The sequence below is a fragment of the Hordeum vulgare genome, chromosome 5H (genome assembly GCF_904849725.1).
Source record: "Hordeum vulgare subsp. vulgare chromosome 5H, MorexV3_pseudomolecules_assembly, whole genome shotgun sequence".
Taxonomy (NCBI): domain Eukaryota; kingdom Viridiplantae; phylum Streptophyta; class Magnoliopsida; order Poales; family Poaceae; genus Hordeum; species Hordeum vulgare.
The window spans coordinates 229599711-229615021 of record NC_058522.1 but is presented as its reverse complement, the minus strand read 5'-3'; the positions used below and the strand labels follow the sequence as shown (position 1 = coordinate 229615021).

The window sequence follows — 15311 nt, the reverse complement described above, 5'->3', positions numbered from 1 at the left end:
CACAAGAGCAAGGAGTTTATTGATCTACCCCATCTACTACCTTTTGGAGGGTGGTGCCTCCTAGATTGGTTAGGTGTCGCTTGGGAGCCTCCTACTTCGTATTGTGGAGTGGAACCAAGATGTTTGTAAGGGCAAGGAGATCGCCTACTTTGTGAAGATCTACCGTGAGTAAGGACGTTGACGTAAACCGTGGTGGGATAGACAAGGCCACTTCTTTGTGGACCCTCCGTGGGTGGAGCCCTCCGTGGACTCTCACAGTCGTTACCCTCCGTGGGTTGAAGTCTCCACTAACATGGACGTACAATAACGCCACCTATCGGAACCATGTCAAAAATCGTCGTGTCAACCTATGTGTTTGATCTCCCTAGCTTACTCCTCTGTTTACACTTGCATGTTTACTTTCCGCTGTTATACTATTAGAACTGCATGTGTAGGGTGTACTTTACTTGTTATAACTGTCATAGTTGCCTCTCAAGTAAAACTGGGAAAAGGCAAAAAAGTTATCTTGTCAAATAGTCTAATCACACCCCCCCCCCTCTAGACATACTTTCGATCCTACACTCAGCTTGGTACTATTGTGCACAACATGACGGTGACGCGGAACTCAGTGAGGAAAAATCACTATTAAGCCCGTGAGAATTTTGATTGTTGGTCGGCCATTCTATCATATCTCAAGTTTGCTAAAGAAAATGGAGCCATGGACTTCCAACAAAACTTTGATTGGTCATACCCACCCATGAAGAAGTTCAAGAAAGTTCAAGTTCCTCCACTTGAGCCCGGCTCATATTCGTCGTTGCGCATCACTAGTGAAGCTGGAGACCTTGATGATACTGATGATGGTTCTTCTTCAACAATCGACCCCAACAATAACGTGGGCGCTCCTCCACCACCTTCAGGATGAAATTCTTCACGGGCATTGGTCCTCAATTTCGTCTTCTTTTGGTCATTTATTGACAAAGGGAGAGAAATTTAAGTTAGTCTTCCAGCGGGTCTTTATATGGGTTGATACTTTTGATTAAGTTACAACTCTCGTTCTTCTGTCGTGTTTTATGTAACGAGTTGTAAACTTAAGATCGATGGTGGTCTGACTCTTTTGAACCTTTTGTGGATGCTTATTCCTCAAACTTATCTATGCACGCATGCTGAATTTCCTGATACACCATTTTCCATCATGTATTTCAAATTCTTCATATTATATTTTTAATGCACGAATGGATTCCAAGATATAATGGGAGATCTACACAATTTCATCATGCCATGTACATTTGCAATCCAAAGCAAATTCTTCAATATGTACATCTTGAGGGGGAGTTCCTCTATATCTTATAATCAAATTATTCATACTCTTTACTTACACTTTATATTTTTATTCTCATTGAAAACTTAACCTATTTGTCATCAATCGCTAAAAAGAGGGAGGTTGTAAGTGCATCTAGTGCCCCCTTAGTGGTTTTGGAGTATTAAAGACAAATGGGTTAAGGGACTAATATGTTTATGAGTCTACACATGTACTATAGTCCCTCAAGAGTTTGGTTTAACGGATGAAATACGACCCTTAATTATTTTTTCAAGTGAATACTTTCGTGCTCTTCTTGAGGAATTGATGTGAAGAATCTGGTGTGACCTTTGAAGAAATTGAAGTGAGGACTTTGAAGCTTGAAGACTTTGTTTTCATAGAATATTTTCCTCTTATTGAGTCATAGAAAACAAGAAAACACCGTACAGTTAAAGGTGGTCCAGGTAATACATAGGTGTATTGCCAAGTGATGTTCTTATCAAAACCTACGCCTATCTATTTCTTTGACTTAAGACTTTGGAAATATCATATTGTACAGTCGAGTTCTTCAGTGACAGGTACGAAATTATTCTGACCACTAAGGAAATTGGTCTGACTTAGGAGTTAGGATTTGACCAATGTGAATTGCCTACCGTGAGGAAATTGATAGCACCAAAGAATTTGTGAGTTCAAATTTCTGATCGTTGCTACGCTGTATGGGAGTTGTCTGGTGGATCCTTGTCCCGACAATCGTAATATCTAAAGGGGGGCATTTATGTCATATCATATCGGGTTGCCCCCTAACTATAAATAGTCAGTCCCACAACCATTTATTGGTTGGCTACTCCGAGAGAGAGATTGACAAGTGTCATCTAGAGCAACCCTTCCTCTGAAGATTTTGAGAGAATTCTGAGTGAGGAAAAGCCTATACACCCAGAGCCTCAAAGTGATTCAGCATCACTGAAGAAATTGTTTTGTATGAAATCGACGTCTGTTACCATTGAAGACTATGTATCTTTCAGACGGTTAAGTGTCATGGTCTAGAGCATACAAGATTAATTGTGGATTGTCGTGTGACCAAGTCCGTGAAGGTTTGGAAGTCTACCTTGAAGACTTATCACGAGTGGTTGGACGGAGTCTGTGTAATTTTAGCTCAAGGAGAATACAGTGAGGGATGTGTGTCATCTCGTTTGAATTTCACACCGTTTCAACCAGACATACAATTGTCACAAGAGTTCGAACTGGTAGAACAAATCATTGTCTTCATCGAGTAACTAGTTTTATTTCTTCAACCTTTTCATTTCCTCATTACATGTTGATGAAATTGATCCATATTGTTTGAAGACTTTCACTCGAGAATTTCATAATTTTCTCAATTCAAATTCTTCAATCACTTTACCTTCCGCCTGCTTATTTTGGTTACATGTTATTTATACCTCGTGTTTACTTTATTTCATCATGACGACTTTATTATTATCATGTTTCACATGCACGTGAGTACTTTATGCGCTACGTAGTTTTTATTTTTTTTATATTTCTTCACTTAGTAATTCTTCAATAAAGAATTTATAAAAAATGACTAATCACCGACTCTAATTGACATAGATATAACGGAATTTCACATGTCCGTTGCAGTTTGTTTAAATATCAACTATTGGGATGCTTGCTCAGGACCCCCAGTTTTGGGCTTCACCGAACCTCTACGTGGCCGCACATCGCTCTTGTCGACCATGGCCACCACCTTATAATTAATCATATTTGGAGAATTGCCCGTGTGTTCTTTTTCTTCTCCTACCTGATCTAGAACTGCACCAGTTTGAATTTTAGGACTCTCTGCGGCCGTTGAGAATCTAAAGCAGTCTAGAAGGTTCAGCAAACACTTTCAAATACAGATAACAATTGTTAAATTTCAAAGGGTTGCCCACGTTGTTCTGAGGCATACAATTGCAACGAACCAATTGACCAGAAACGCCGAACTACAAAACGCAACTCCTGAACATACATTCGACTCAAAATAAGACAGCAGAACGTAGAGATATGATATTGAACAAACGCAGGGATATTAACAACTACGCTTTTCTCATAGACTGCAAAAACCAACCTATTATGGACAATTGCATCAATCTCTTACTATTATCATGGACACACTAAACGGTAATGGTTTTAAGACAAGCATGGATATCGATTTCGCATCCTAGAAGACATAATCACTTCCTTCAGGCAAAGGTTGAAGAACGGAACCAAAACACTAGCCTAACAATCTACAATCCGTCGGTGGCCTCTCGCCTTGAGGAGTCCTTTGGAACCGAGCAGTCACTGTTTTGCTTTGCAGGATCATCTGTTTCGGTTGCAGGAACATTCTCCCAGTTCCCTAGTAAAGCAGACGGACTTGGGTTGTCGCCTTGCTTCGGGTCGGCAGAGTCCAGGGCAATGTAACTTCCCTTGACTGCGCTCGAAATTTTGAAGCTCAGCAGCTTTGTGCTAATTTCATCTATACGTCATCGCCCACTAGTTTGGCAGGTTCCTGATGTCAAGTGTCAGGAAACGTAATAAGCAACATATATAGCAGGGATGGAACTAAAATAGTTCCTGGCAAAAAGAAACAGTATAAAAATTAAAGAAATATGCTGACCTCCTGACCCAGGAACCTTGTCATCTGAGCAAACTGCAGATTCTCCTAGAGACTTTGCTGCAGACGTGCCAATTGAAATCTCACCTTGTTTCCACGTTTCCATATAATTCTCTTTGGGCAAGCTAGATAGATTGTCGTTCTCCATTAATCCAGTATCAGACATGTCACTAATGTCTATATCGAAGTAAAGACTGGGTTCCTCCATCTTGAAGTTAAGGTGCTCATTTGTCAATGCTGGTGTTTCTTCAGCTGGCAGCAGTGCCACTCCACTTTCTGATTCTCCGTTCAGTGAGGGCTTGGGCATGCCACTTATGTATGGATCATCACTGTGCTCATAGTATTCCTCCTTATGACCCAGATGGGGTACATTGTTCTTCACAGATCCAGAACCAAATAAGTAGCTTGCATCTTCATCATAACTACAGTCAGGTTCCTCAAATCCATCACACTCGGGCTCAGGGTCAAACTGCTCTTCTGGCAATGAAGATGGTTCTGCAGTTGGCAGCAGTGTCATTCCACTTACTGATCCTCCAAACAGTGCACGTTCAGACATGAGAGTGGCTTGATCATCAATGTACTCGCTGCATTCCTCTTTACGCTTATGTTGGAGCTTCGTGTGGATTTCTTCTGTACTCCTTCGAACAACAGTGTGACAAAGGCCTGATAAAAGTGTCTCAGCACAATGCAATAAGTAAATTTCAAGGAATTAAAATACATCCAGGTTAGAAAATCCAATCAGGTCATCACAACTACTGACCTGATCCTAAAAGACTCTCAGCCTGACCAGTGGTGGATTGTACAGGAGATTTAGGTGCAGATAGGTCATTTGGGAGATCCTTTCCCTGGATAGGATTGGTGTGAGAGTCTTCGTGCAAATGGAATAGATTACTCTTCACCGATCCAACACCAAAAATGCCACTTGTTACTTCACTACTAACGTTGTGTTCCTTAAATTCATCCTCCGCCGACTCAGAGCTAAGCTGCTTATCTGCTGACGCCGATGTTTCCGCAGCTTGCAGCAGTGTTATTTGCTGTTCATCTGAATAGAAGAAATATATTTTAATAAAGCTTCTATGGTTTAAGTCTGTACAAACAAGAACAACAAAATCAAGGTTTACCAGGTTCATCAGTATGTGATATTCCACAAGGGGTGTCAGTGTCAAGAGAAGGAATGAGTTCACGTTTCTCTTCCTCCTTGCAGATCACCTCGGTAATAATATCCCTATAGGTTGGACTTCTCATTTTAATAAAAATGGCCACATATCGTTCATTGCAGATTTACTTATTTTAATCTAGAGTAAAATTACCTTCTCATGAGATTACGATCCTCTGATATATCCAACTGGGCAGATGCAACATTTTCTGTTTTGTGGCTGGAACTCAAGAATCCTAAAAGAATATAACATAATTTAGTTCTGGTATTGCATAGAAAAATAGTAAACAGAGGAACAACAAGAAATTGATATTCTAAAACCGACACCTACTAGTACTCCATCCATCTCTTTTTACTTCACATATTAGGTTTGTCTCAAGTCAAACTTTGTGTAGCAAATATTAAGCTTGAATTAATTTGTTCTAAAAGTTATTAACATATATAATGCCTAATAAATACATAGAATGTACAAATATATTCCATGATAGATCTAATGATATTAGTTTGGTATTTGGAATGATGATATTTTTTTTCTATACATTTGGTCAAACATCAAAAAGATACTGATGATAAACCTAATATGCGAAGCAAAAAGAAACAAAGGGAGTACTAGGTAATAGATAAATCCATACCTTCTTGTTCATAGTCTCTCTGAGATGAAAACAAACCCTTAATTTCTTCAACCATACTTAAATCTACACGAGAGCCTTGATGTGAATCAGGTTCTGAAGAAACCATTTTTTCAGCATGACGAGTGTTGGAATCATCTTCATTCTCAGTACTTGGAAGCACAAGATCATCATGCACATCTGATCCTTTAAATGATTCCTGCAAGAACAAGTGATGAAGCCCAATGGACAATCGTCTCTGATCTCGTGAAGAGCTTTCAGTGTTCTTCAGTGAGTACACTGCTTCGTCTGATAGAGCACCTTCATGTTTAAATCCTGGAATTTTTTCAGCATGACAAGTGTTGGAACCATCTTCATTCTCAGTACTTGGAAGCACAAGATCACCAGGCAAATCTGATCCTGTTAATGACTCCTGCAAGAACAAGTGATGAAGCCCAATGGACGATCGTCTGTGATCTCGTGAACAGCTTTCAGTGTTATTCTTCATTGAGTACACTGCTTCCTCTGCTAGAGCGCCTTCATGTTTAAAATCTGGAATTGCTAAATCAAATGAAGGTGAAGGCTTCTCAATGGTAGCTGACACTCCTCTTGGATCACTGTCCTCCCAGCACACAGAAGCATTGTCAGGAGATTTTTGTTCAGAAAGGTCTTCAAAGAGCCCCATTTGCTGGTAATCATCCGTAGAACAATCCTTTGGTAAACTGTAGTCCATAAGAATATTTCTACAAACATTGTTCACAGCAGGTTCAGTCTCTAAATAATCGCTACCATCTTTGTCACAGCTAAGGTCAAATTCCGGAGCTTCTGTGCCCAGCAGCTTAGTGTTAAGCCGCTCCATAAGAATATTTGATGTTTGTTCAGATGGAAGTGGTGGAACTCCACTGTCTCTGTCTTTTTCAGTGCCAGTTTCAATCATATCGTTTATACCGGCTTCAAAAGGAATTTGGTATTCCTTGCACTCATCACATTGCTGCTTTTTGAGACCCTGCTGCAAAGCCTTAGTATTTGACGAATCTATTTCATCCAGGAAATTAGTTGATTCAAACAGGCAAGGATTAGAACTCAGAAGCACATCATTGTTGTCAGTAGAAGGAATTAGTGACCTGCTCAATAAAGAATCACCAAGACCAGAAGCATGCTCAACTGCAGTAAGTGAAAAATCATTAGATTCTGCACAAGTATAGGTGCATGCTACTTGTATGCCCAACAGGAAACTGCTAATCTACCGATGAAACAATGTTGATATGAAAGGTAGTTCCTCAACAAATTAAGGTGATTACCAGGTCTGCTGACAATTATTTTTTCACACAAAGAATTCATGTCTGTAGGATGAACAAGCTTCTTATTTTCTTCATCATAGGCTACTTCCTCAGAATCAGCGTCCCTGGGATTGGAAATTAATAATTTGCATGTTAAAGCGGTCAAACAAAACAGTTATATCCATGCTTCTATTGATTCTGAGATGAATTACACATACTCCATTATATTTACAGCCTCCAAATCTAGCTGACCAGTTGCCACCTGCTCTAGTCCATGACTAGCCTCCGTTAATCCTGAAAGAATATGTTATCAATCACATTGTGTATATAGCATTCAAACAGTTGAATATCATAATGTGTATTTATTCCACATGTTCATAGAAGAACAATGAAAGAACAAAGGGGCTGTTATCATATACCTTCATTTTCACCATCTTGCTCAGAAGTATCCTGAAAATCTCCACTTTTGGAAACTGCTTTAAAGTATGCAATAGTATCATGGTCTGAACCAAGATTTGCCTCGCAAACTCCATTTTCTGCCTGAACTCTTACTGAAGAAAGGACAACACATTCACTGGGTTCTTCTACACTTTCCTGCAAGAAAAGGGTCTTCGGCAGACTAAATGGTGATTGCTCAACAATCAATGAACCTCTCTCGTGCTTCAATGAATGTGGATCTGCTTCATCAGGAAATCCATATTCATCTTTGCACCCTGGTGTAGCTGAACCTAGTGCTGTCTTGTCTAGGGTACCTGACAAATTTTGATATATTCCTCTCAAATTAACAAATAACACAACAGGGCAACCAAACTACTCATCCTTTAGAGATTATATAGAAGATCCTTACCTTCCTGTGCTTGTACATCATCCTGCGAGGAAGGGGACAGCAGATGAAATTTAGATTGTTCAATACTTGATGGATATCTCGCATTCTTCAATGAGCGTGGTCCTGCTTTATCAGGTGATACACATTCATGTTTACACTCCGGTGTAGCTGAACCTACTACTGTCTTCTCTACAATACCTGACAAATAATTATATATACAGATCAAATAAAATACAGCTCAATGTTGCAACTGAACCACCCATCCTTTAGAGCATATATATACTCCCTCCGATCCAGACTAGTTGTCACTGAAACGGATGTATCTAGACGTATTTCAATGCCAGATACATCCGTTTGAGCAACAAGTAATATGGATCGGAGGGAATAATAGATCCTTACCTTGTACTTGAACATCCTCCTTTGAGATAAGGGACTGCACAGCAAATGCCGATTGCTCAATACTTGATCTCTGATTCATCAATGAGCGGGGTTCTGCTTCAGCAGGTAATCCACATTCATGTTTACACTCTGGTACATCTGAACCTAGTACTGTCCTCTCCACGGTATCTGATAGATATTTACATATTCGTGTCAAATAGAAAATAACTCAATGGTGCAAACAAGCCACTCCTCCTTTAGATAACAGATCATTACCTTCTTGTACTTGGAGATCACCTTGTTGATGACTAGCCTCCGTTAATCCTGAAAGAATATGTTATCATTCACATCACGTATTTAGCCTTCAAACAGCTGAATATCATAACATGTATCTTTTCCACGCATTATGAAAGAACGAAGGGACTCTGTTATAATATACCTTCATTTTCCTTATCTTGCTCAGAAGTATCCAGACAATCTTTACTTTTGGAAACTGCACTAAAGTCTACACTAGTATCACGGTCGGAACCAGAATTTGACTCGCAAACTCCATTTTCAGACTGAACTCTTGCTGAAGAAAGGACAACACATTCACTGGGTTCTTCTACACTTCCCTGCGAGAAAAGGGTCTTCGGCAGACTAAATGGTGATTGTTCAACAATCAATGAACCTCTCTCGTGCTTCAATGAGTGTGGATCTGCTTCATCAAGAAATTCATATTCATCTTTACACTCTGGTGTAGTCGAACCTAGTGCTGTCTCCTTTAGGGTACCTGACAAATTTTGATATATTCCTCTCAAATTAACACATAACACAACTGGGCAGCCAAACTACTCATCCTTTAGAGATTATATAAAAGATCCTAACCTGCCTCTACTTGTACATCATCCTGCGAGGAAAGGGACTGTTCAATACTTGATGGATATATCTCATTCTTCAATGAGAGATAACCTGCTTTATCAGGTAATATACATTCATGTTTACTCTCTGATGTGGCTGAATCTAATGATGGCTTCTCTACGGTACCTGACAGATATTTATATATTCCTGTCAAATAATATATAACTCAATGGAGCAAACAAAGCACTTCTCCTTGAGACAACAGATCCTTACCTTCTTGCACTTGTAAATCATCTTGCTGAACCTGCTCCATAGGTAGTTTCTTGTCAGGACTGCCAACTTTGAGTCCTGCTTCCGCCAGTAGAGGCTCCATAGGTGTTGATGAATCAATCACAAACAAGTCATCACTGAGAGGCTCAAGACCATCGGGCTTACAAGGTGTTCTCTTCCTATTTCTCAGCAAGGCAGCTGCAGATTGGCTCAGGTTATCCACTTGCTTCACAGCACAGTGGGGATCCATAGCAATGTGGTTTCCTTTGACTATACTTGCACTAGTTTGACAAATCCCTGATGTAAAAATTGGAATCAGGAAACACGTTAGGGAAAGTAAATATCATACAAAGGAACTTAAGGAATTTATTTGACAAGACAAAAGAGGACCAATGCTAACCTACTGAACCTGACACTCTCTCATCCATACAAGCTGCAAGATCTTCAGGAGATTTAGGTGCAGGCATGTCACTGGGGGGTTCCTGGTCATGGCAAGGATCCATTGAAAGGTCACTGGGGAGTTCCTGGTCATGGCAAGGATCCATTGAAGGGTCCTTCATGCTGGACAGATTCTTGTTTCCCAAAGATCCAGTGTCAGAGATGTTGCTACCATCTTTATCAGAGCTACGGCTTTGCACGGAACCCGAGACTTTGTCATCCAGAAAAACTGCAGATTCTTCAGGAGGTTTAGGTGCAGGCATGTCATTTGGGAGCTCCTGGTCATGCCAAGGATCCATTATAGGGCCCTTGAAGCTAGACAGATGATTCTTTCCCAAAAAATCAGTGAGAGTAATATTGCTGCTGTCTTTGTCACTGATAAGGCTTTGTTCAGCGTTGCCCTCCAGCTTGGTGTTAAGCTGCTCATCTGAAAATGGTGATGTTTCTGCAGCTGGGAACAAAGCCATTCCAATTTCCGATCGTTCAACAAGTGCAGGTTCAGACATGCCACTTCCTAGGATGCCTGAAGTAAGCTGATCTTCACTGTGTTGATTGCATTCATCTTCATGATCCTTGACACAAACTAAATCTGTATACCTTTGTGAAACAGTTTGACAAATACCTGATGTAAAAGTGCAAGTCATAAGATAATATGGAGAGCAAATATTTTACTGTCTCCGGTTGACAAATAACTAGAAGTGGTGTTGTCAAACAGCACCTTCATTCAAACTTTTTAGATTCTTGACTGCCAATATTCTTTTAAATATTTAGATTGGGAACTTAAAAACCATATGTTAAGATGTGACTCATAAATATTTCAGAGTATTTTAATTTTGTTGGGTTTCATATATATACATGGTAGAAACTACTGGTCAGTGTTAAATCTTGCAGACAAAATCAATACCCAAAATGTCACTTTTTTGCAAAATGATGAGAGTACTATCGAATCAAACAGACCGTGTCCCAGATTAATCTAATAAGTTATCAGAAATATTTACCTGACCCTAAAAAGCTTTGACCCTCACATGTAGATTGTTTTGGAGATTCATCTTCACAGTGGTTAAAGCTTTGTACTTCGAGATCATCACCCTCCAGATTGCGCTTAAGCAGCTCATGCAATGCTAATGTTTCTGGTACCGCAACCCGTTCAGCTTCAGACATGACACTTGCATGGATGCCTTCTGTAACTCTAGCATTGTATAGATTGCATTCCTCTATGTTATCCTTTTGAAGCCCTTTGGTATTAGAAGATACTATATGATTATCTAAAGCATCAACTGATTCTAGTTGTGAAGAATCCGAATTAACTTCATCAACAATAGTGGTGCTCTGTGAAATGCGAAATAGAGCTCCACTAACACCAGAAACGTGCTCAGCTGCAGTAGGAGATGCACAGGTCAGCCTAGAGATATCAATTATATTACTGAATTAGTATAAAAGAAGATAAAAACGAGAGTTTGCGCAAAACAGTCACTAAAAAGAAAAGAAATAATTTAGAAGATTACCAGGTTCATCCGCATGTGATTTTTCATGGAGAGCATTAATGTCTGAAGGAATAAGGGCCGTTTTCTCTTCCTTGTAGCAGATCCCGTCCTTTCTAGTAACATCCCTGTAAATTGCATTTAACAATTTTAGAAGAGTGAAGCGTTCACCATATCTGTAATTTTAGGTATCAAAAATACATTTACCTTACTGTATGATGTACATCCTCTGACGAATACAGCTGCACGGATGCAACCCAATCTTTTCTGAGGGTGGAAACTGTAAATCCTAAGAAACAAATTGATTTCACTTCATATTTTGCACAGAAAAAAAAGGAACAGCACAAATTAGACATTCTACAATAGAAACCTGTGACAGAAGACAAAATATATACCTTCTTGTTCATTATTATGCTGAGACGAAAACATTAAACCTACACTTTCTTCAACTCTGGTTGAATATTCATCAGAGCCTTGATATGAGTCAGGTTTTAATGAAGCAACTGTTTCAACTTGACATTCAACCTTGTGAACATCTGATTCTTCTATGCCATTTTTAAAAGATGGACTAGTATTATGTGTATCAGGTCCTTCTATGTTTCCAAGATCTGGTGAGCACCTTCCAGCATCATTTTCTGTTGAGTCCAGGGCTTCCTCAGATAAATCACCTACATGTTTACAGTCCGGAATAGTTAAATCGGACGAAGGCTTCTCAGTGTCAGTGGTACCTGAAACATTATTTGAACAAATACGCATTACCCCAAAAGGAATTGTACAGAACAACATGATAAGAAAGCAAATTCAGAGTAACAATAACACTGAGTTACTGACCTACTACTGGGCTCTCGAGCTCAAACTCCAAGCTGGTACTAACATCTTTACCAAGGCTGATGCTGGAATCAACAACTGTGCCCTCCGGCTGAGATTTAAGCTGGGAGTCACGCAAATCAGATTTTTCAGCTGGGGAAGGTAGCACCCCACTTTCCAAGCTATTACTAACATCTTTACCAAGGCTGATGCTGGAATCAACAACTGTGCCCTCCGGCTGAGATTTAAGCTGGGAGTCACGCAAATCAGATTTTTCAGCTGGGGAAGGTAGCACCCCACTTTCCAAGCTATTAGCACTGGCAACATCGATCGTATCACTCGTGTCGACACCATGAGCAATTTGTTCTTCCTTCTGCTCTTCAGGAGGCATAACTTCTTCCAAAGATGCAGTTCCACTCCTCTTTGTCAGTCTTCCCTTTGAAGCTGTGGGCTTTGACTGTAGCGGTGATATTGCTAGCTTTGAAGATCTGTATCTTGTGTGCCGCAGACTCGCATCATTCTGAACAGAATGTCTTGTTTGTGCGCTTCTTGGGCGAACACTTGACTCTTCCCTTCTGACAATTTCAGTGTGATACTTGCTCTCCTTATCAACCACATTAGGACCAGCCAGTTTACACACTGTCCTCACAGGAACATCTGGCTTTGATTCTTCTTGAGAACCATTAATTTCTTTCTCAATCACATGTGGGACAATTTCTCTGTGATCTTTGCTCTGCTTATCAACCGCATTAGGACCAGCCAGCTTACGAACGGATGTGCTCACAGGATCTTCAGACTTTGATTCTTCTTGTAAACCCTTAATTTCTTTCTCCATCACATGTGGGGCAACAGATTCATGCGTTGATCGCCTAGATGGTTCTTTCACTACTAGTTGTTTCTCCAAGTGTTCACCCTTAGCACATTCCATATTAGTGTGATCACCATTCTCATTATTGACCTGTGTATCAGGATTCATTTCTGCAGGTACAACCTTCCTGTCCTTCTCAAGCACAGCTGGGACAAATGATTTCCGTGTTAACCGTCTAACAGGTTCCTTGACTGTTTGTTGCTTCTCCAACTCCTCACTCTTAGCACTTGAAGACTTCTCACTGCTGGCTGCTTCACAGTGATCATTCTTCTTACTATTAACAATAGCAAGAGCAGGTTTCCGCGTTGACCTTCCAGCACGCGCTTCTGGAATCATGTCTGTAACGATGCTCTTTCTTCCTTTCTCAGTCATAGACAAGACAACAGATTTCTTTGCTGGTCCCTTAACATGCGCTTGAGGAACCATTTCTTTTGTGAGACCCTTGCACTGTTTCTCAAGAGTAATTGGGGCAACAGATCGGCGGTTTGATCGCCCAACAGGTTTTGTCACTGTTGCTTTGATCTCCACAGGTTTTGTGAGACCCTTGCACTCTTTCTCAAGTATAACTGGGGCAACAGACCGCCGGGTTGATCGCCCAACAGGTTTTGTCACTGTTTCTTTGATCTCCACATCTCCATGCATACCTTTGGTTTCATGCTCAAGAAACAATGGAACAACAGATTTCCGCATTGATCTTCTCACAGGCCCAGGTATCTCTAAGTGCATGTCCATAGCAGAAGCCTTACCATTGCTATCAGAAAATGGGATTTCACCGCCATTTGTGGCTACTGTAGCCCTACCATTCGGCATTTTCCTCTTTTTGGACCCCACATGCCCACCTCGCTTAGCCACACCATCTTCTACGCCATCTTTGGCGGAATTGAGCATGGTTGGCTGAGCTACCTTCAAGTCAGTACTGCCAACGGTCTGAATAGCTCTATTCCTCAAGACCCTTGTAACAGGAGCACCATTTGTCACATCTGGAACTGTATGTGGCCCTTCATCTGAGCAGACACTTTCCTTCTTTCTCCTCTTGTTCACAACAACAATTGGTGACGTCGCGTCAGCTGCTACGGAGCTTGATCTTGTAGTCCTACCAGATATTTCCACATCAGCAACCTTCTCCACGGCAGTTTTCCCTTCCAGCACCTTTGACCTACTTCTCTTATTTTCAGAAACAGCAGGCGTCAGTGGAGTGACAACAACCGATCCAGATCTTCTGCCCACATGTTGAATTTCAGTAGGTTGCTCCTTGACACGATCTTGTTCCTTGATATCTCCTGCCTTCTTCCTCCCTCTTTTGTTGTGAACAACAGGAGACGGTGCGGCAGCAGGTTCAGACTGAAGAGCACTAGCCCTTGCGCTTCTGCGAGAAACTCCAACTTGCACACTGACATCCACATCGTCAGCCTCATTCTCCCTGGTCTTCCGCTTCAGCTGATGCTTCTTACCAACTGCTTCTCCAGCGTCCACCTCTTGTTGCTCGGATTTGGCAGGGGTTTTCCGACCTGCAGCTCCAGCTACCCTCTCAACCACATCACCTGCACCCAAATTGGCTGCATTCCTCGTGTGCCGCCTCGTCACAGCATCTGCACCTGCCTTCCCACCATCACTTTCGTCAGCAGAATCACTACCAACTTGGGAACGCGTTGTACGACCCTCCCCCCCAGCTTCTTCAGCGAGAGAGAGAGCACCCTCGGCCCTCCGCCTACCCCTCGTCCTGGCAACAACCGGCGACAACAACAGCTGGGACCTCCGGCGTCTGTCACCCACCTCCGCCTCCTCCTCTTCCTCCTCTTCCTCCAACACAAACGTCACCTTCTTGGCCGCATCCGAATCCCCGCCGATAGCGCCGCCGGACGATCGCTTCAAACATCCCTTCCCCACAACGACGCCGACGGCGTCCTCCTCCGCACCGCCGGAAATCTGCAAAGCGTTCAAACAACACAAGGATCAGTCACCTCCATTTTGACAGCCGCTCGAGTCGCGTGAAGCATAGCGAGGAACCAAGAGAAAAAGCGAGGGTTCGAGGAGAGCGACTGGGGACCCACAGTCCATACCGGGAGCGTGGCGGCGAGGCGGGCGGCCAGGTCGGCGTTTGATCCGTTGGCCTTGAGGCCGTGCTCCTTGCAGAGCGCCTGCAGTTCCCGCCGCTTCATCGCCGCGAAATCCATCTTAGCCGCGCGCACGAACCCAAACCCCACCCCGCAGGTCACCACGATCCGGCGAGAGCACCGGCCATCTCCGCGGATCCAGGCTCTCGCTGCTTTCGAACTTCCGGAGGGGGCGGGGGAGCGGGGGAACCTCTCGGCGGATTTTTAGTTTCGGATTTCAATCGATCGAATCCCAGGCGTCGGGGGATTTTGGGTTCGTCGCGGCCGGGGAGTGCGGGCTAGTTGGTGGGATACTGACTTGTGGGTCCCGGAAGGGCGGTGGCGGTGGGAACGGTGTGGC

At 42.1% G+C, this 15311-nt stretch overlaps 1 protein-coding gene across 3 annotated transcripts; it reads right to left on the bottom strand.

The window, feature by feature from the left end:
• Positions 1–3163: 3163 nt before the first annotated feature.
• LOC123452901 lies at positions 3164–15270 on the bottom strand. 3 transcript variants are annotated; one of them, XM_045129635.1, is made up of 23 exons: positions 14918–15270; positions 12285–14783; positions 12014–12158; positions 11578–11910; positions 11390–11471; positions 11207–11310; positions 10700–11077; positions 9664–10323; positions 9267–9560; positions 9021–9179; positions 8593–8925; positions 8430–8477; positions 8175–8342; positions 7797–7973; positions 7369–7701; positions 7168–7243; positions 6971–7074; positions 5694–6833; positions 5216–5297; positions 5027–5130; positions 4666–4947; positions 3909–4568; positions 3164–3800 (listed from the first exon to the last, which is right to left on the bottom strand). In XM_045129635.1, exons 1-23 carry the CDS (start codon positions 15029–15031, stop codon positions 3775–3777), a joined length of 8301 nt encoding a protein of 2766 aa, XP_044985570.1. In that variant the 5' UTR covers positions 15032–15270; the 3' UTR covers positions 3164–3774. The 3 variants fall into 3 exon arrangements, with proteins under 3 accessions (XP_044985570.1, XP_044985568.1, XP_044985569.1); XM_045129633.1 differs by having other exon boundaries at positions 12014–14783; XM_045129634.1 differs by having other exon boundaries at positions 11390–11462; positions 12014–14783.
• Between the last annotated feature and the right edge of the window lie 41 nt (positions 15271–15311).

What these genes read in the sequence shown, in the direction of transcription:
- LOC123452901 (XM_045129633.1), bottom strand. Translation starts at nt 15,031, where the DNA reads ATGGATTTCGCGGCGATGAAGCGGCGGGAACTGCAGGCGCTCTGCAAG. An exon ending in TCAAAGCTTTTTAGGGTCAG is followed by an intron (nt 10,324 to 10,699) that starts GTAAATATTTCT and finishes CTTTTACATCAG; the next exon opens with GTATTTGTCAAACTGTTTCA. An exon ending in GAGGCTGTAAATATAATGGA is followed by an intron (nt 7,075 to 7,167) that starts GTATGTGTAATT and finishes TTCCAATCCCAG; the next exon opens with GGACGCTGATTCTGAGGAAG.